We start from the raw sequence: 20,455 nt of genomic DNA, 5'->3' as shown, positions 1-20,455 counted from the left end.
CTGAATTTCTATGGCCCATTTGATCATCCGGCCTGACGACTCCATGGTGGTCAGTGGCCGCTTGATAGGTTGATCTGTATACACGACGACTGCATGTGCCAAAAAGTAGGGCTTCAATTTTTTAACAGCCATGAAAAGTGCAAGACCAAATTTCTCCACTAAGGGATACCTCAACTCGGCATTTTTCAATACATGACTGACAAAGTAGACCGGGAGCTGACAGCCGTCTCTTTCAGCAAGAAGAACAGCGCTTAACGCATGATCAGAGACGGCCAGGTACATGTAGAGTACTTCTTTGGGCAAAGGGCTGACCAGCCTTGGCAAGGAATGCAAGTGAACTTTCAATTTCTGGAAGGCCGCCTCAGCATCTGGCCCCCATTCAAAGCCTATATACAAGCGACTGATCTTTGCAGTACAAAACAGTCGGACGGGAAAAGGTTCGACAAAAAAGAAGGGCGACAGAAATAGTCGTAAAACAAAGATGAGAAGAAGAGAAAAGAGGTCTGGGCGGCTGATTCCTCTAAACAGCCGGCCCAGAAGAAGAAAAAAGAATTCAAACCATACTCTCCAAAGTATGTGTTTAGCAAGGACAACCAAGCTATCCTAAAGGAAATCAAGGGACGGATCTCAATTGAGAAGCCGGTCCCCATGAAGGGTTCTGCAAGCAACAAGAACCAAGAAAAATTATGTGATTATCATGAAGATGTTGGTCATCACACCAACAAATGCATCAGTCTTATGCGGTATCTGGACCGCCTAGCTGAGCAAGGAGATCTTGACTCTTATGTCAAGAAATCCAGGCGGAACACTTCCTCGAAAAAGCAGTCGGCCAAAAAGAGTCAACAGGCCGACAACTCTGATACAGATGATGCAGTCGTCTACACCATTGCAGGCGGCTTCGCAGGAGGCGGTCCCACTATTAGGGGCAACAAAGACAATATCAGAAGGCTAGATGTAAATTCCGTTCACCTAGAACGGCCCTCCAAATATTCATTCCCTGAGATTGTCATCACTGAAGAAGATCTAGGAGGGGTAAGGGGGCCGCATGACGACCCTATCGTTATTGAGTGTAAAGTGGCCAACCAAAGAGTTGGCCGAATCCTTATAGATACTGGAAGCTCCTCAGATATTATCAGTAGCAAATGTCTGTTAAAATTAAAATATCAGACTGATTGCATACATCCGGCATCCCACCCATTAGTAGGGTTTGGGGGAGGAGTCGTCCACCCAGTGGGACGAGTGGATTTACCCATCCGCCTGGGTGAAAAAGGGGAAGGACGACACATGGTAGTCCGGTTCTTGGTAGTAGAAGAACTCTCGGCCTACAACATGATTCTGGGACGACCAACCCTGAATAATTCCAAGGCTGTTATAATCCCATCACTTATGTTGCTCAAGTTTGAGAGGGATAATGGAACAGTCGGGTCCCTAAGGGGAAATCAGAGGATGGCCCGAGAGTGCTATCTCTCGGATATCAAACCCACTGTTATGACCGCTGGATCAAGTGGTGGAAAAACAGACCTTGACAATGTTAAGGAGAGTGCGCCTGTTCAAGAAGCAGGCGGCAAGAGGAGAAAGGCAGCCCAGACGAGGGCCGCAAGAAAAGACAGAAAATAGCAATCATTGGCAGAGGAGCGGTCGGACGAATTCCGCCCTCAGCCGGCTGGTGAGCATACGGACCTGATCTTAGACGACTCACGTCCCGACCGAACAGTCAAGGTTGGGACGACTGCTCTGAATATCCTGGGTGACGATTTGCACAAACTATTGAAAGAATACAAGGACATCTTTGCATTCGAATTCCACGAAATGCCAGGCATTAGTCCTAACCTGGCGGTACATAGACTGGCTGTGGATCCGAAAAAGAAGCCGGTAAGGCAGAAAAAGCGGAACCATGGCGAAGAAAGAAGTCAGGCGGCAGCCGCCGAAGTCAAAAAACTACTTGATGCAGGATTCATTCGGCAATGTTACTTCCCAGACTGGGTTGCAAATGTGGTGCTTGTTAAAAAGTCAAATGGCACCTGGCGAATGTGTGTAGACTACACAGACTTAAACAAGGCGTGCCCCAAAGACAGTTACCCTCTGCCTAAAATTGATAACCTGGTCGACTCAACAGTCGGCCATGCTTTGATGAGCTTTATGGACGCCTACTCTGGTTTCCATCAAATTCCTTTATGGAAGAAAGATCAGGAGAAGACGGCCTTCGTCACTGATCAAGGGTTATACTGTTACACGGTTATGCCGTTCGGTCTTAAGAATGCCCCGGCCACCTTCCAGTGAATGATAAACACTGTGTTCTTTGATCAAATAGGGAGAAACATCGAGGCATACATTGATGATATGATTGTCAAGTCTAAGCTTCAGACAGATCATCTGTCGGACCTCCGAGAAACTTTCGCCACACTCAGGCGGCACCATGTCATGCTCAATCCCAAGAAATGTGTATTTGGAGTTGAGTCTGGGAAATTTCTCGGATTCCTTATCAATCAGAGAGGAATAGAGGCGAACCCTGAGAAGGTGCAGGCGGTCATCGATATGCAGTCGCCTCGTACCGTCCGAGAGGTTCAGAAGTTAACAGGTTGTCTGGCGGCCTTGGGAAGATTTCTAAGCCGATCAGGCGACAGATGCTTATACTTTTTCCAGGCCATTAAGAAGAAGTCAAGGTTTGAATGGGGGCCGGATGCTGAGGCGGCCTTCCAGAAATTGAAAGTTCACTTGCATTCCTTGCCAAGGCTGGTCAGCCCTTTGCCCAAAGAAGTACTCTACATGTACCTGGCCGTCTCTGATCATGCGTTAAGCGTTGTTCTTCTTGCTGAAAGAGACGGCTGTCAGCTCTCGGTCTACTTTGTCAGTCATGTATTGAAAAATGCCGAGTTGAGGTATCCCTTAAGGGAGAAATTTGGTCTTGCACTCTTCATGGCTGAGCTTGGTAACGCAAGCTTGTGACCCAAGTGGGAGCATTAAAGTGGTGGAACATCTTGAAGTTTAAGAGCATCTGTGTTCGGGCAAGGGCGGTAGCACATTCAACATATGAATGAAACACAGCTGCTGGCTAACACACACGTAGGGCCGTAGGACAGACCTAAAACAATTCCCCACAGACGGCGCCAAAATGTTTTGGGGTTTTCTGATGTCCTGCGGGAGAGTTACAATTCCGAGACTGGAACCGGACGCCTGTACATGCAAAACAAACGGATGCTCCGGATGATTGGAGATCCGCCTCCGACGGTCAAGTTAGTACTTGCTTAAGGAGTAATTAATGCGGAAATTAAAGTGATTGGGTCTCTCTAGGTGAGAGTGTTTAATGTGCATCCTCCCCTTAATGAGGATTAAGGGATGTATTTATAACCTCGGGAAACGTGCCAATCCTAGGTTTAGGTTAACCTTGGGCTGATTGGGCTTCCCTCGGAAGTTGGGCCTAGGTGGCCGGTTTCTCCATTAGACATGGAGTATGCCACGTGTCATGACATAATAGGTCCAGGGTGGACGAATAAGCGTGTGCCATGTGGCAAGCCCTGACAGTTCCAACTGGGGGACACTTGGCAGGTCTTGATTGGCCCACGTGGCGCATTCCGATTGGTGGGAGCAAAATCCCCTAATCAGTAATCAACGTAGAGACGGTTTCCAAGATTATACCAAAGATTTTTGGTACAATATAAGTTGACATGGTCTATTGTAGGACAATGTAAAAGAGAGTTGATGGAGAGATGTGCTCCATTGAATGTAAGTTGATGAAAATGTTCATCAACAAGATCGATAACTGATAATAAGTATATCAACAAAAATGTCAAGGTGTGGTTGTGCAGAGAGAAGTGCTCCAAGTATTGATGAGAAGTGCATCAACAAAAATGTCAAGGTGTGGTTGTGCGGAGAGAAGTGCTCCGAGAATATCGTGTTGGTGATGATGTGCATCACAAATTAAAATGTCTAGCAAGATGTTTTGAAATTTGAAGTAGAAGATAGTAGGGTCTTCTAAACTCAAGTGTGTGGTCATGTCACGTGTTCGTGTTGAGATTAAAAAAAGAAGTGTTCTCAAATAGAAGTCCAATGTCAGCAAGTGTTGGAGTTACCCAACTTTAAAGCAAGGGGGTATGTTGAGTTTATTCCTTCAAAGTTATCAATTTCCTAATGTTTAGTAGTGGCTAGTACTTTTAATGAAGACTTCCTTAGAATTAGGAGTTAGTATTTTATTGAGTTTTAGGTAGTTATGTTAAGTTGATTAGTGGAGATATTATTTAGGCATTTACTTTGATAATGTGATCAATCATAATATTTTCTTATTTTATAGCTTTAGTTGGTTGTTTTTACTCTCCTATAAATTATGTAGTGTACTGCAAGTTAATGAGTAGCGATTAATAAGAGTATTATTATTGTTTCATTCTCTCTATATTATTTACGTTTATTAATTCTACACATATCACATATATGTGCCTCACAAAATGATTATTGTCTCTTAATTTAATAAATTTAGTATAATAAATAAAAGTATATAGAATCATTGTCCTTGTTATACAGTTGTACCCCTTCTACTCTTATGATGTTTGTACGTTTTCCTTGATTCATATCTTTTTCTCAACATATACATTATTATCATCTTCAACTTATTTTGTTTCATTGTCCTTGTAATAAGAGAAAAAATAAAATATTTTAATGTAAAATGCTAGTAACAATCAAATTACACTACAAACAAAATAGGATAATTAAATAAACATTATAAAAACAAATTTGAGCACAATGTCAAAAAATGAGCAAGTATTAAATAAATGAAAATCTTTCAATATAAAAATGAACATATACTAAAAATCAAATGAACATCTTCAATACGAGAATGAACATATATAAAAAATTTAATTGAGCATTTTTTTTAATCATCATAATAACAAACAAGTATTAAAAATTGAAACAAATATCTTTAATATGAGATGAACAAGCATAAAACTAAATTAATATGTTTAGATATAAAAATAAATGTTGTAATATATTGTAAATGAATATCTTTCAATATGAGAATGAACATATAATGCAAAGAGAATGAACATGTATTAATATGAAAATTATCATAAATGAACATGAATTCTTCTAAAATGATCTTTTTTCCATCTAAAAACGAACATTTACAATAATTTATAGTTTACTATCTAGAATTCCTCAAAAAAAAAAAGTTTTTAGTAACAAAATAAGTAATATTAAGAGTTGATGCTTCAATTTCATAAATCAAATTGATAATTTGTCTCTAATTTTAGTTGTTATAATTCGTATATGTTTTAGCAATTATAATTTGAATATTAATCCTTCTACAAATGAACATAAATTTCATCTAAAATTAACATTTACGATCGATAGATTAAATGTACTAGCAAAAATTCACAGAATAACTATTTTAATTAATGTATTTTATATTTATGGAAAATTCTTATAAAATAATTCAATTATTATTATAAGAATCACTTCCATTAGATACTATGAGAAATCACAAACTCTAATTGAAATTTCTTATTAGATTTGGAAGAATTCTAATGATTATCTATTAATATGTGAATGATCATATACTAATATGTTAATGAACATTTACCAAAATGAAAGTGAACACTCATTAAAAATAAAAAATAAAAAATAAAAAATAAAAAAAAAATTTGCACTGTGAACTACATTTACAATTTTATAATCCTACGAAATAGAAAAAATAATTGTCCTAAAATTAGGGCAATTAAATTCTGTTTTTATTTTTTTTTGTCTAGTAATTTTATAAGCTAATAACACACACCACAAATTAAATCAACTTAAAATAGAGTATACAAAACATCAATATAATATAATCACAAGAAATCATTATTATGATAAAAATCATAAGAAATCATGAACTACTACTAATAAAATTTCATATTATTGAAGAATAAGGCAAATAAAAAGTTAGGGTTTGAAAATTTTTTCGAGCAATAAACAAAATCAACTTACAATTTAATTATTGATCGTTCTTTTGTAGAAATTTTCTTCGATTTCTCGATTTCGTCTCTTACATCTAATGTTTTAGTAAAAATCTAAGAGAATTTTGATTTCTTTTTTTTCTAGACAAATGTGAAGATTTTGGTAGTTTTGGAGAAAGAAAATGGAAAGAGAAAATGATAAAATTATGAAGAGAGAAATTTTTAATGTTGATAAAACTACGAGGGAAACTGATTCATAAAAGTTGAGGGAAAATGTAACGGATTTTTATTGTTCAAGCTATATAATACACGTGGGAAGGGGTAATACCTACACTATGGTGTAACTATTAACTAGATTATATCTCGTGCCATGCACGGTAATTTTCACGTACTATTTATTTATTATTAGTTTGACACTATATATAATTATAAAAATTATCTAATTGCAAAATAAGATGAAAAATTCATAATTACAAAAATAAAAATAAAATTATATCATACTACAGAAAATAGTGAGAGTATTACATGCATGACTATTATGTGTATTAATGGATTACGTCACAAAGTTATATGTGGGGAAATACTATTATTTTGGCGGGAATTTTTTTTAAAAGAAGATGACACATGTCATTCCTGGTTTCACCTTTAATATAATATATATAATATCTAGTTATAGTTATAGATTTCAGTGTTAAAGTCAATTTGATGCACTATAATATAGTTTTTTTTATTTTTTATTTCGTACTATAAAATATAAATGAAATCCATTTGATTTTTGTAATAAATCTGGGGACAAAAATCATTTTGAGCAAATAATATCAATATTAATAATAAGAATCTTTAATTGCTATTACAATATACAAATTAGATAAATATAATTTTATTGTTTTAAATAAGTTGTCAATCAAAAATATATAAAAGGAAAATAAAGTTAGAATATATTTACTTTTAGAAAATATTTTTTGGAGGGAAAAACAAACACCAGGAAGTGACATGTGTCATTCCCGGTGTTTGTTTTAGAATTATGTTATTGATAGTTATGCAAGCCCGACACAATGACACGTGGCCTGGTCGTGCACGGGCCAACTCTTTGAAAATTTCAGCCCAGCACGTAACTAACCGCAAATCTTTAGCTAGGGTAGCGCCCGGTTATCTATGGGTGGAACAGCGCAAAACGACATCGTTTTGCAGTATTGAGAGCCAGCTGTATTTTCTTTCTTCCTCTAAACGACGTCGTTCTTCCTAGCTTATAACTTCAACTTTGTTTCGCAATTTTTGTTCCCAATAATTGAGTACATAAATCATTTAATTGTTTCCAATTAAAGCATTTGATTTCTTTCCATTTAATTTAGAATTTCTCTCTCTTCTCGATTTTACCATATTTTTTTCCTCATTGTTCAAATTCGATTTTCGAGTTTCAATTCTTTTAAATAAATCAAGATTTTTGATTCTTTTGGTTGTGCATAACAATGGAGCTTGTTACTGATTTTTCATCTGGTATTCTTCCTACCTTAATGCATGAATGTAAGTTTATTTTAGTTATTTTGTTTGATTATTGATTGAATAACTTAGTGCTTTTTATTGAATAATTTTTTGCCTTTTGATTCAATGGAGTTTATAATGTTTTTAATTGATGATCATGAGTACCTTGTTTAATGCATGATTAAGATGTTTAATTTTGTTAATTGATTATTTCATAGATTGAATAATTGCTTATTGTTTAATTTTTTTTTTATTGTATAATTTAAATGTTGATTTTTTTTTTTAATTTTTTTTTTACTGTATTTCCTATGTTTTTTGATAGTGTTTGGGTTCAACCATTTCATTTCAAATATGGAATTTGAAATCTAGAATTTCAATTACTCACATTCAATTCCAAATAATCTATTTGGGAGAAATAAGAATTTCAAATTTATTTGCCATACACCATCTCCACTTACCAAAACCAGTGATTCTCTCTCCTCTTACATTTCCTCTTCTCTCAGCTCTCTCTCCACCTCAAATGTTCATCCAAAATTCCCAAATTATCAACCCAAATTGATGAAGTATGGCTCAAATTAACTTAGATCTGCATATCTTTTTATTTCCCCTTTTGTAAAGCTGGGATTAGGTTTATGAAATTTCAAGATGATGATGCTGCCATTGAAGGACTTGCAGCGGAGGTGACGGTGTGAAATTGCAACGATTGGGGAGGTCGTTCACGAAGGTGAAGGCGAAGGCTACGAAGGTTGTTTACATGATGGCAACGGTTACGAAGGTTGTCGATGTGAAGACAACGGAGGTTGTTTAGAGTGGGTACGAGATAATGTTAGCCACAATTAAAGTGATACAAGATCAAGTAACTGGTAAATGTTTTGCAATTGGGAAAAATCAAAAAGGAAATAGAGGAAATGGTTTGAAGGATTTGAAATGCCATAAATTGATACTGGATTTCAAAACCTGTAAACTGAACCTTAATATTGAAAGACTAGATATTAAGTCAAATCCAAATGCAAATTCTAGTAATTCCCAAACAGCTATTTGAGACAATTTTTTCATTTGAAATGAAATGATAGCTTCCAAACAGGCCATTACTGTATTTCATAGAAAATCTGGCTGGTTTGTGGCAGATCAAACTCCAGAAATGCTCCAAATCCAATCTCCTGAATAACTTTCATTTTTTCTTTATTCTTATATAACTCTTTGAAAAGTTTGGCAAATTTCCCATATGCACCTCTTGCTCTTGTTTTTTCTAACTCTTCATCCTCTTCTTCTTGTTGCTCTTCTTGCTTTTCAACAATCATTAACCATCCTTTTCTCTTTTTATTCTTCTCCTCATTTGGATCTACTATCTCTTTCCCCTTTCTCTTTTTCTCATTCTTTTCAGCTTTAGAAAGTGAACAAAAAACCAATTAATAAATGAACATGCATACTTGTGATTATATATAAAATTTATGAACATATGAGAAATTTACAATGAACCTTTAATAAAATGAACAATTGGCTTTGCATTATGAACATTCATAATAATCAAATATTGTAATAAAGATGAGCATTTAGCATAAATACCTGCATTTTTTGAAACTTCAACTTTCTTTTTCTTATTAGATTTCGTCGCTGCCTCTCACTCTTAATGCTACAAAATGAATGAATAATACATGAGAAATAATGATCATATACAATAATATAAATGAACACAATGATGAATTTTGATCATACCTGGTTTTTCCACTTGAATAGGATGTTCTAATGGTACAATTTGTTTATTTGCATCACTTTCCTTCTCAAATTGTACCAATTTTTTCTCTCTCTTGGCTACAAAAGTAAATAACTTAAGATTAAATAAAAATATATAATTAAAGAAATGAATAAAAAACTATAGGTTAATACCTGTTTTTTTGGGATCTTTCTCTTGAATTGCAATGTTAGAACCTCCTAGGTCTTTTGCTTCCTTATCTGTTAAAGATTGAACATTCTTGAATCATTTATTGAACAATTAAGATTGATCATCATTCAAAACGAATAATCAATTTTATACATACCTCTTTTCTTAGAATCATCTATTTTGATTGGCTACTCAGTTGGAACTACTTGTTTTACTACTTCGCCTGTTAATCAACATCACAAAAAAAAAAAAAAAAAAAAAAAAAAAAAAAAAATTACCATTTAAGGAATGAACATGCATACTTGTGATCATCATTAAAGGAATGAACAATCTATTCTTTTTAAAGTATATATTACCTTTCTTCACGAAAGTCGAAAGCTTCTCTATTCTTACATTTGATGGCTGTGTTTCTCTTCTAATAGTTGTAAAAAAACAAATATATTTAATTAACTCAACATGTGAAGATATGTGTTCACTTAAGATAAATTTATCATTTTAGAAAAAAAAATGATTTATCTTTTTACCTGAATTTTTTGTTGCCTCTAAAAACTCACTTTCTGAAATTACTATGACATGTTCACTTTCTATTTCATTTCTCCTCTCACTACATTTCTCTTTAATGCTTTTGGAATGTAAGAATCCTTACTTTTCTTCAATTTTTCCTCTAGGTCCAATTCTTCTGAATCATTTTTCCTAAAAACTTTTTCTCTTGCAATATGCTTTCTCCTTGTACCTGTTGATGATGTTGATGTAGCAATTGTTGCTTCATCTGGTTTCTTTTGTGCTTCAAGTGCTTCCTTTACTTTGACTGCCTCTTCAGCTTTGTTTTTAGTATCTATTTTTCCTGCTTTGCACTGCACTCTCATTGATGTCTAGGCGGTAATGATAGTATCTTGTTCAGTGACTAACTTTTTCTATATATATATATAAAAAAATGTAATAATATTTTAGGTAAATGTGTATGGAAAATTAAGAACACGAAAAAATGCATTTTATGTAAAGATGATATATAAGATTTGGAATAATATTATTATATTAGTACTATACAGATATTCAAAAAATAAAAGATCTTTTGTTAAAAAAAAACAGCACCAAGACGTGACACGTGTCATTCATGATGTCTGTTTTAGTATTATGTTATTGATGAGTATAATTTTAAAATATAATGAACAAACACTATACATATAATGAACAAAAAAAATTTTGTCAAACCTTTTCAATGTTTTATGGGGATTTTATATCTTGATGACTTCCAATATCTCCTTAACATTCATTTGATCTTTATCAAGTATTTTTTTTCTGTGATGTGCCCCTTATCTTCTTTATTGCTAATAAATAAAATTATACAACATTAGAACATAATAATGTATAGAAGATTTAGAGGATACCAAAGAACAATTTGATATCTTAATGTTCTCACAATATTTTCTGGTGGAGGTTTGCATATTTTGAGTTTTATCTTCAACTTGTTATTGTGTTTTAAATTCACTTCCCTATTTACAAAAATGATCATTTGATATTAAATTAATAAGCATGGTTTGAATAAAGATTGAGTAGATATATAAATGAACTTCTCTTTTTTTTTTTTTTTTTTTACTTTGAACATCTTATAACAACATTTTTAATTGTTTCATTCTTTGATTTAGTAAATAGAACATGCTTTGAAAAGAAAATGAACATGCTCAATTATGAAAATGAACAAATTATTTTTTTTCATTAGTTCATTTTGAAGATGATGATGATCATTATCTTCCACATCATTATTTTTCAACTATTTTTTGAAGTCCCATCACTCTTTAGAAATGAAATTTTGAATTTTTATTAATGAAAATATTTCAAATAAAGAATGAACCAACTGTATTTCAATCATCTCATTAAAAGAAAATGAACATTAAGTATTTATATTCTCACTTTACTTGCCTATTAAAATGAACTTTAAGTATTATGGTGAGTTTACTCTTAATGATTAACTATGGCTTTCACCACCAAATCCCAACCTCAAATGTTTAGTCTGACATTGTTCTTTCTTAACATTTCCCAACCAAAAAGAACATCACCAACTATGAGAATGAACATCAAACCAATCAAAAAGAACATCATTAACTATTAGAATGAACATCAATATTTTCTCTGATTTTTTTTCTTAAATTAAATTGAACATTCTCTTATGGTAAATGAGCATCATATCAACAAGTTACAAAAATTAATTGAGCATGCTTTTAAATCAAAAAGAACATCATCAACTATGAGAATGAACATCAAACCAATCAAAAAGAACATCATCAACTATGAGAATGAACATCAATATTTTCTTTGATTTTTTCTTAAATTAAATTGAACATTCTCCAATATTAAAATGAACATTATATAGCTTAATTGGCTGTTTTGTTGATATCACATAACAGGGCTGGATCTATTATATGAGTAGGATTTTTGCGCTTCTTCTTAAGTTTATTAATAAGAGGTACATCGTCATCGTTATCTTTGTTCATAGTTTGCATAAAATGAACATTTTGCTTTCAAATAATTATTCTACTAATTTTGTATGACAAAATTGAAACACACTTACAATTCTCTACTCTCTGGGTTGTGAATTAGCTTTTCTTCTCTAAAATTAAAAAAAAAAAAAATAGTGAGGGTTTCAACATTTCTAAACCAAAAATAAAATCAGGTAAGAAAAAACTTAAGACCTTCTAATCTCATCATATTTTGGGTTTAATTCAAGCATTGACGATGATATTCGTGCTCCCTTGCACAAAATGTACAAAAAATGCAAATAGACCATCCAAAATTTAAAATGTACAAAAATCTTGTAATACCCTAAAACTTTCTATTTTATGTTTCGGGGACGAAAGTTGTTTTAAGTAGGATAGATTGTAATACCCTAATATTTCATTATTTTATCTTATATATTTTATGGCTAAACCGCTAAACTAAGATATTTTTTTAAAAAAAAATAAAAATTATATTACGAGTATTTTATTTATATAGCTCTTAATATAGCTTAAATAGGACTTTATTTTATTTTGTTCTATATAAATTATCTTGAAACCCTAATAATTCTTTAAATTGCTTTAGTGTGTGTGTGTGTGTATATATATATGTATATATATATATGTATATATATATATATGTATATATATATATATATATATATATATATACATATATATATGTGTGTATATATATATATATAGGCCTTGTTTGGTTGCACATTTATAATGGGGGAAATACAAATTCATGGGAAATGTATTTATGAGTTGTTGTTTGGTTAACACTTATGTGGGAAGTGGAAATTACTTGGGAAATGGAAATTCCTACAAAACATAGAAATTTAATTACCCCACTATACCTTGGTCAATCAAATTTGCCTTGTTTATTTTTGCATGAAATTATATTCTTACCCTTGTTTATCCTTTAAAATTGGGAAAGGTGGGATGAAATTACATTCCTACCCTCTATAATTAGGAAAGGTTCTTATAATATATGAAAATTACATAGTGTTTACCAAACAAATCATAGGAAGTATATTCATGGGAATTACGAATTCCTTTATGTCAACCAAACAAGATTATAACATTTCCTAGAATTCTAATTCGCCTTTGGGAATCTACTTCCCATATGCAACCAAACGAGACCATAGCTTTATTTCTTTGCCCACTTCTGTTTTCCGTATGCGAGTCTTCAAAAGGTTGGCAGCAATGTGATTTTTCATCTAATTCACAGTTCTTAGTTTTCTAAAAGCAATTTTTATTTGCCTAACCTTATGTTATCCTATTTCTTTGATTGGGTAAATTTGTTTCCTATCATTTGGATCAATCATGCTGACTTTTTATTCCCCAAATTCAACAAGCTAAGGTCCTCTATTCCTATATAATTTATTTGGTATTTCGATCTAAAAGGTAATCACACAATCTCAATCTTTTAGAGTTGTTTGATAATAATTTGGTTGTTTTATTTATTATGTGTAATCTCACGAATCTTAATTCTTGGAATTGTTTGATTATAAATTGTTGTTTGTATTAATTGTACTTCGTATTATTGTGTGTAAATTTTATGTTTTGTTATTTGTATATACATATATATATATGTATATATATGTATATATATATATATGTATATATAAATATATGTATATATATATATGTATATATATATACATATATATATATATATATATATATATATATATATATATATATATATATATATATAGAAATAGGATCGTATGAGACCACTCCCCTTATGTGAGAACCCTATTTTATGTGAGGACATATTACAACCGTTGGATCAACTACATCCAACGGTCATAATACAACCCGGTAAAACAAACAAAACAAAACAAATTTATTTTAAAATTTATTTCGTGCGTTTTTTCTCTCTCCTCCTTCTTCTTTTTCGCTCAATTTTCTCTCTCCTCCTTCAAGTTTTCCGGTTTTCTACTGTGTTTCTCTCTGAATTTTCATCACAAGTTCTTCAATCTTCATCAATTCTTCGTTAATGTGAGTTTATTGTTTATACATCTGCTGTTTTTCAATTAATTTTAGGTTACATTCTTTGTTTTATTTTCATTTTGATGTTCGTTTAATTTGTTCTGATTTTAGCTTATTAATTTTAATTTGTTCTTTTTATTGTGTTTCATTGTTTTATTTTCAATGTGTCGATTATGTTTTAGTTTTATTTTCGTTTTCTTGTGTGATTATCCAGTTAATTTTAGTTTTATTTTGCCTGAATTTTGGTTTTTCTAAGTGTTCTTGTTTTGGTTGCGTATTTGAGAAATTATGTTGTGGTTTTGTTGCGATTTTTGCTTGATTTTGTTGTGATTTTTGCTTGATTTTCGTTTTCCTTTTCATTTAATTTGTTCTAATTTTAGGTCATTAATTTTAGGTTACTTTGTGTCGATTATCTTTTAGTTTGTTTTTTTGTTGATTTTAGTTTTTTTTGAGTAATTATCAAGTTATTTTTAGTTTTAATTTGTCTGAATTTAGATTTTTACAAGTCTTCTTGCTTTGGTTGTGTATTTGAGAAATTATGTTGTGGTTTTGTTGCGATTTTTGCTCGATTAGTTGTGAATATGTTGCGTTTTTGTTGCTATGTTGTTGCGATTATGTTGTGGTTCTATGTACATACATTGTTTTAGCAGCTTGACCAGTCTGAGTGTATATTAACTCTGTTGAACTGTGTGTTTGAGTCACTAGTGACCATGACTCTGTTGAACTGTGTGTCTGAGTGTATATTTACTCAAGGCTGGGGTCCCAAGGGGCAAGGCAGTCAAGGTGCTCAAGGCCGCTGATGGTGATATTGTTTCTACTATTATGGAAGTGACCACTTGATAATTTTGCGTTCTCTTCTTTTGTGTTTTTTGGTGCTTAGTTAGTCATTAGTGCTTCCTGACTAATTATGAAAGAAATTTTTAATTCAGAATTTGTGATACTCATAACCTTATTTTTTTTATTATGCTCAATCTTAGCTATTTTTATTCGGAATAGGCAAGCAAATAACTCAGTGTGTTCTGATCCTTGATATATAAATATCTCATGACAATTGAGGATATGATGTTGAATCAATCAACTTAAAATGTTATGCTTTGGTGCTTGTATAATAGTGTATATGTGGACAGTTTGCCTCCTGGCATGTTGTCTCAAATATAGATAGGCTAATTAATTATCCCGTGTTCATGTCTAATTAAGTTGATTAGGCTTTGGTAGCTAACACTAACAGTATTAGAGCAGAGAACAGATGGGGCAGAAGAAAGAATTTATCATGCAAAGCAATTGAAATGTATTCTTCTCAAGTTTTTTTAAGCTAAATAATGTATTGAGAGAATGGACAGAAGAAGAATGTATTGAGATAAAGGGTAGTGAGTAGCTTTTGGTTGTTGCTGATTTGAAGTTTTCGTGTGTAGTTCACAAAGATGTATCATTCTCAAGATATAAACCACTTGAAAGGATATCAGTTTCTTCTGTGTGCTAGATAGTCGTCTAATATGTCTTTATCAGTACTCGAGAATGGTTATTCTTTATTCTACAAGCAATAGGAAATCATGCCATCATTGTAGATTGGTAGCTATTTATGTTGATGACATCCTAGTCACTGGAAATCATTTGGTTGAAATAAAAGACTTGGTGGCTCCATTGCGTATTAGTTTAAGCCCCTAGAAGCTGTAGTAATATTACTACATGCAGAGCAGATAGTAATTTTCTGATGCAATAGTTTACTGGCCTAAACAGATACTTTACTGCACTACAGAGCCTTTTTTGGCACTTACTACACCCATGTTTTAAGGCACCTTAAAGCCAGTCCAGCTCTAGGTCTTATCTTCAACAAAAATATTTTTTAACTTAAGGCTTTCTGAAAGTTGGTTTATTTTTCGTTATTCCGGAGAATAGTCCTATATCATACTATAGAAATCTATGTAGACCGCAGAGACCTCTTCTCACGTATGTAGATGTTGTGTATTGACTCATCGATTGATGAGATGGTGACAATGGAGCTTGCATGGCTTTCCAGGTTAAAAGGTGAGTGGAATGTGCCTAAAATTACTCTGATTCATTTGAAGTGTAAAATATAAGCTTCCTTCTAACATTACATTGCTAAGAATACAGATTGTCCTTTTGCACATCTCTTATCAGTGAGGCTAGTAATCGACTTCAAACTGGGAGCAATTATACTCACAAGAGTCGCAACAAAACTAGACAAATAAAATTTGAATATGAATATATATTGAAAGCTAAATTCAAAAGTTCCAAAAGCAGGCAAAGCCCTAATTAGAGTTCTAAATGTACACTAGTTGTTTAACAAAATGCCCCAATAAAACCTATTATTTTATCCATTTCAAATGTCGATAAAAACTAAGTAAAAGTAAATCAATTATGTTTTAAAGTAAATCGAAAGATTATAATTATGATATCTCAATTTCTTAGCTTCCTCGTTTCTATGTCATGGTTCTTTGGTTGTTACTCTGTTATTAAGAGCTTGTATGTGTTGGATTTGTCTACTCTTAATTTTTGCTTTGTTGTTAGGAAACCTTGTTGTTGTATACAGGTGCTTAGAGTATGTTATAATTGCTTTCGTATCGAAGCTTGTATGTATGTTAAATGTGCTTTGTTTTTTATAATGTCGGGGCTTGGATTTATGGGGCTATAGGCTATTAAAATCTACTCTAGCAACAGTGGATGTTGTATATAACAGTTTTTGTCAATGGAAGGACTATGTATGCTTAATGCTTTAGTTAGGGTCCTTAACTACTGCTACACTTGAAGTACAAAAGAAGGTCTTAAAGATCATAGAGAGCACTTCCTAAGCATGCCTTATCATAAATCTAAATTGATTAGAGTTTATAGATGGATATATACGAGTTGTTAGTATGGAAATAGAAAACAAAGTTTGGAATGACATTCTAGCAACATGTGTGTAAATTTAGTTTACATTAAACTAAATATAATTATACACCTCAGAGTTTATAATTTTAATTATCCATCTTTGTATTAAACATTTCAAACAAGGTCAAATGGTGAAGCATCTTCGCAAGCTGTTTAGAATGGTTGGCATTGTTTCATGTCACCTTACTGCCAAATTCCCCTCTATGATGGATCAATCCTATTTTCTTGTATTGTGTTTTGTTTAAATGGCTCTGCAATCATTTAAAAAAAAAAAAATAAATAAGATATGGGTTTCTTATAAATAAGATATGGGAATTGACCACCTGATAAGTTTGCGTTCTCTTCTTTTGTGTTTTTTGGTGCTTAGTTAGTCATTAGTGCTTCCTGAAGCATGGTCTTGAAATTTGAGGAATTTTCAGAGGTTGTTTGTTTATTTTCAGCTGTTATACTGGTAAAACTTTGAGAATATCTTATATGTGATGAAGCCAAGCACTTGTTTGATTAGCGCATGGTTCATTTATAGGTCTTTTAAAAGTCTTGTCGTTTTCTTTGGTTTCTCAGTTAACCTCAGTTTTCAGTGAGTTAGGTTTTTCTTTTTGAAGTATGTGGTACCATGGAATAGCTTAAAGGAGCAAATCGGCAATGACTCAGTCATATGGCCTTATATCCTTTGTTCAGCTGAACAGTGTGTTTGAGTCACTGTGTGTTTGAGTCACTAGTGACCATGGCATAAGCCTCTGCATCAAAACAGAAAAAAACACCACAGACAAAATACAACCAGAAAAAACAGAAAACCAATAAGGAAACAAACAGAAACTAGCTTGCATTCCTAAGTTGAAACAACCATCTGACTTGGGCTCTTGTCCATCTTCTGTTTATCAGTTGCTGGCTTCTGTTTATAGATGCAACATTGTAGATTAAGTTACCTTACATTTTTTTTTGGTTTTTTTGTAACAGTGCTATGGATTCTTCAGTTGCTACTGATATTAACAATGCTAAAGATTATACAGATGTACATTTGGAAAGGATAATGTACGTGTTTTGTTATTTCCTTATTTTATGTTTTCTTATTAAATGCTTGTTGATTTAATGAATTATTATAGAAATGCTTGCTAATTTGACATATGAGCAAATAACTATTTGCTTATTTTCTAGTGTTTTTCTAAATGAGCAAAAAACTGTTTGCTCATTTCCCAAATGAGCAAAAAACTGATTGCTCATTTCACAAATGAGCAACTCACTATTTGCTCATTTCATAAATGAACATCTATGTGTTTGCTCATTTCACAAATGAACATCTATGTTTTTGCTCATTTGTGTAAAATTAGCAACTAAATATTTGCTTATTTGACAAATGAGCAACTAACTATTTGCTCATTTGTTAAATTAGCAACTAAGTATTTGCTCATTTGACAAATGAGCAACTATCTGTTTTGCTTATTTTAGAAATAAGTAACAAATTATTTGCTCATTTGACAAATGAGCAAACTAATGTTTGCTCATTTCACAAATGAGCAACTAACTATTTGTTCATTTGACAAATGAGCATCTATGTTTTTCCTTATTCGTTAAATCTATGTGATATTTGACTTTTTTTTATGATATTGTATCAGCAGGAATTCTATTGAACAGGAGTCTGGTGCGAATGCGAGTTCATCAGGGGCGGCTACTGTCGATGCCGGTTCATCAGGGGCTGCTGCTGAGGGTGGTTCACCAGGGGTTGCTGCCGAAGCAGCTTCATCAGGGGCTGCTGCCGAGGTTGGTTCATCAGGGGCTGTTGCCGAGGCAGGTTCAACAGGGGCTCTAGTGGCAGAGGAGAAGATTAGTGAAAAGAAGAAAAAGAAAATCAAAGTAGTTGCTACAAAGGGTAAAGGAAAAAAGGTTGAAAAAAGAGTGAAAGAAAAGCATAATGTGAAGTTTGAGGATCCAGACAGTGAAGATGTTGTTGATGAAGTGCAGAAATCAAAATCTGTTGTTTATGGGATGTTGCGTAATAGGATGTCACCTTCATCTGTTGTTAATGTTTTTAAGGAGTTTTCTGAAGATCAGTTGACTGCCATTAGAGCTATAGGATTTGGGTCTTTGGAGTTTTTGAAAGTGTCCCAACTGCCTTTGCAATTGGGTTTTTGGTTAGTCAAGCACTTTGATGCTCATAGTTGTACGTTAAATATTCTTGATTCCGATCCTTTCAAAATTACGGAACAACATGTACATGATGTCCTAGGGCTGCCAGCTGGAGGCATGGAGATGGATGCTAATATTTTTTCAAAGGATGATAAAGTTATTAACCAGTGGAAAAAACAGTTCCCAAAGAACTCATTATCTGTGAACATTGGGGAACTTTCAATGTACTTGAAGAACCATAAATCAGCTGGGCCAATGTTCAAACACAATTTCGTAGTTCTTTGTGTTTCCACTTTAATGTCAGGTAGTTTTTTCATTTTCATATTTCTTATTTTAATTTCATTTTGTTCATTTTAATTTCATTTTGCTCATTTTAGTTTCATTTTGCTCATTTTAGTTTTTGTTTGATCATGTTTTTTTAATTTTGTTATTTTATGTTAGGAGGACAAAACAAGAATGTTTATCATGACGTTCTTAGATATTTGAGTAATGTTGCTAAAATCAAGGATTTAAATTGGTCGAAGTTTATCCTTGATTCTCTTGTGAAGGCGAAGATCAAATGGGATGAGCTTCCTACTCGCTACTTTCCAGGATCTTTATTATTTCTTATGGTATGTTTTTATGTGTTGCATTTTATTGTTTGAAAAATAGCAGGATCACCTGCAACCCCCTTCCTCCCTTAAACAAGAACACACACACACACTTACACACACACATACACATAAATACACATACACACGCACACAGACACACATATATGCAATGCACCACACACACTGACACTGACACACACACACAGATACACACACACACAGACAGATGCACATACATACATGCACTCACAACCTATAATAGAATATGAAATCAGAATTGAAATGTGTGGGTAGGTGGTGGTAAGGGCTAGGTCTGGTATTTTCTAAGTTTTTTATTTTTTATTTTTTATGCATTAACTGTTATTTATTTGTTTAATTTTAATGTACTAATCTTTTCTATCTTACTTGTTTGTAGCTTTTATATGTTGATTATTTTATCATTGAGGAAGTTAGAGCGAAACGAGAAACTCCTGTTCTCAAAGGTTGGTCAACGAATATGTTGTCTAGCCGTGAGAAATTGGAAATTTTTAAGGGGAGGCTTGGAATTTTCGATAAAAATCTGAAGGTTGTTGGTCCTTCTGGCAGCAAACAACCAAAAATGGTATTTCACTCTCAATCAATACTTAGATTTTCTGCCTTTTAGAATTAAATTGAATTGGACCAAATCTTGTTAGATTTCATTGCAAACGATCCCAACTTATTCTGACCTTTTTTTTTTTTTTTTTTTTTTTTTTTTTTTTTTGCATTCAGGAAACATCTGTTCCAACTGTTCCACAAACTAATGAAGATGTTGAAGTAGATCCAAAGAAGGTATTTATATGATTTTTAATGTAGATCTAATATTAATTTAATTTGTTGTTTAATGACATCCATTCTAACTCAATGTTCTGAATTCTATTCTGTGAAGTTTGGTTGGTAAAATTGGGTTGTGGAGTATCAGCAACAGTTGAATAATGATGCAATGTGGCACTCTATTATGGCGCATCAATGGAGAAATCAGCAAAAAATTAATTGCTCATTTGACAAATGAGCAAATATTTTACTATTGAGTTGTTATTTATGTTTTTT

General features: G+C 32.7%; 2 protein-coding genes across 2 annotated transcripts; one reads left to right on the top strand and one right to left on the bottom strand.

The window, feature by feature from the left end:
* The first annotated feature begins 7,076 nt into the window (after positions 1-7,076).
* Positions 7,077-20,428, top strand: LOC110735625. The gene is made up of 7 exons (XM_021915812.1): positions 7,077-7,448; positions 17,628-17,702; positions 18,287-19,098; positions 19,236-19,405; positions 19,803-19,988; positions 20,138-20,197; positions 20,295-20,428. Exons 2-7 carry the CDS (start codon positions 17,632-17,634, stop codon positions 20,304-20,306), a joined length of 1,311 nt encoding a protein of 436 aa, XP_021771504.1. The 5' UTR covers positions 7,077-7,448; positions 17,628-17,631; the 3' UTR covers positions 20,307-20,428.
* On the bottom strand, positions 8,495-10,154 carry LOC110735568 (chromo domain-containing protein cec-1-like). Its single transcript, XM_021915759.1, has 4 exons — positions 9,935-10,154; positions 9,294-9,359; positions 9,123-9,218; positions 8,495-8,790 (listed from the first exon to the last, which is right to left on the bottom strand). Exons 1-4 carry the CDS (start codon positions 10,152-10,154, stop codon positions 8,495-8,497), a joined length of 678 nt encoding a protein of 225 aa, XP_021771451.1.
* Positions 20,429-20,455: the final 27 nt, after the last annotated feature.

This window comes from Chenopodium quinoa, unplaced genomic scaffold (genome assembly GCF_001683475.1).
Source record: "Chenopodium quinoa cultivar QQ74 unplaced genomic scaffold, ASM168347v1, whole genome shotgun sequence".
Taxonomy (NCBI): Eukaryota; Viridiplantae; Streptophyta; class Magnoliopsida; order Caryophyllales; family Amaranthaceae; genus Chenopodium; species Chenopodium quinoa.
The sequence above is the reverse complement of the archived record's forward strand: the minus strand, read 5'-3'. Positions and strand labels throughout refer to the sequence as shown.

Bases quoted from the DNA above. Each gene is read 5' to 3' on its own strand.
- LOC110735568 (XM_021915759.1), bottom strand. From the start codon at position 10,154: ATGAGAGTGCAGTGCAAAGCAGGAAAAATAGATACTAAAAACAAAGCT. The intron at 9,219-9,293 runs GTATTAACCTAT...TTACTTTTGTAG, and splicing joins GAAAGATCCCAAAAAAACAG to CCAAGAGAGAGAAAAAATTG. The intron at 8,791-9,122 runs GTATGATCAAAA...CACTTTCTAAAG, and splicing joins TATTCAAGTGGAAAAACCAG to CTGAAAAGAATGAGAAAAAG.
- LOC110735625 (XM_021915812.1), top strand. From the start codon at position 17,632: ATGGATTCTTCAGTTGCTACTGATATTAACAATGCTAAAGATTATACA. The intron at 17,703-18,286 runs GTACGTGTTTTG...TTGTATCAGCAG, and splicing joins GTACATTTGGAAAGGATAAT to GAATTCTATTGAACAGGAGT. The intron at 19,406-19,802 runs GTATGTTTTTAT...ACTTGTTTGTAG, and splicing joins GATCTTTATTATTTCTTATG to CTTTTATATGTTGATTATTT.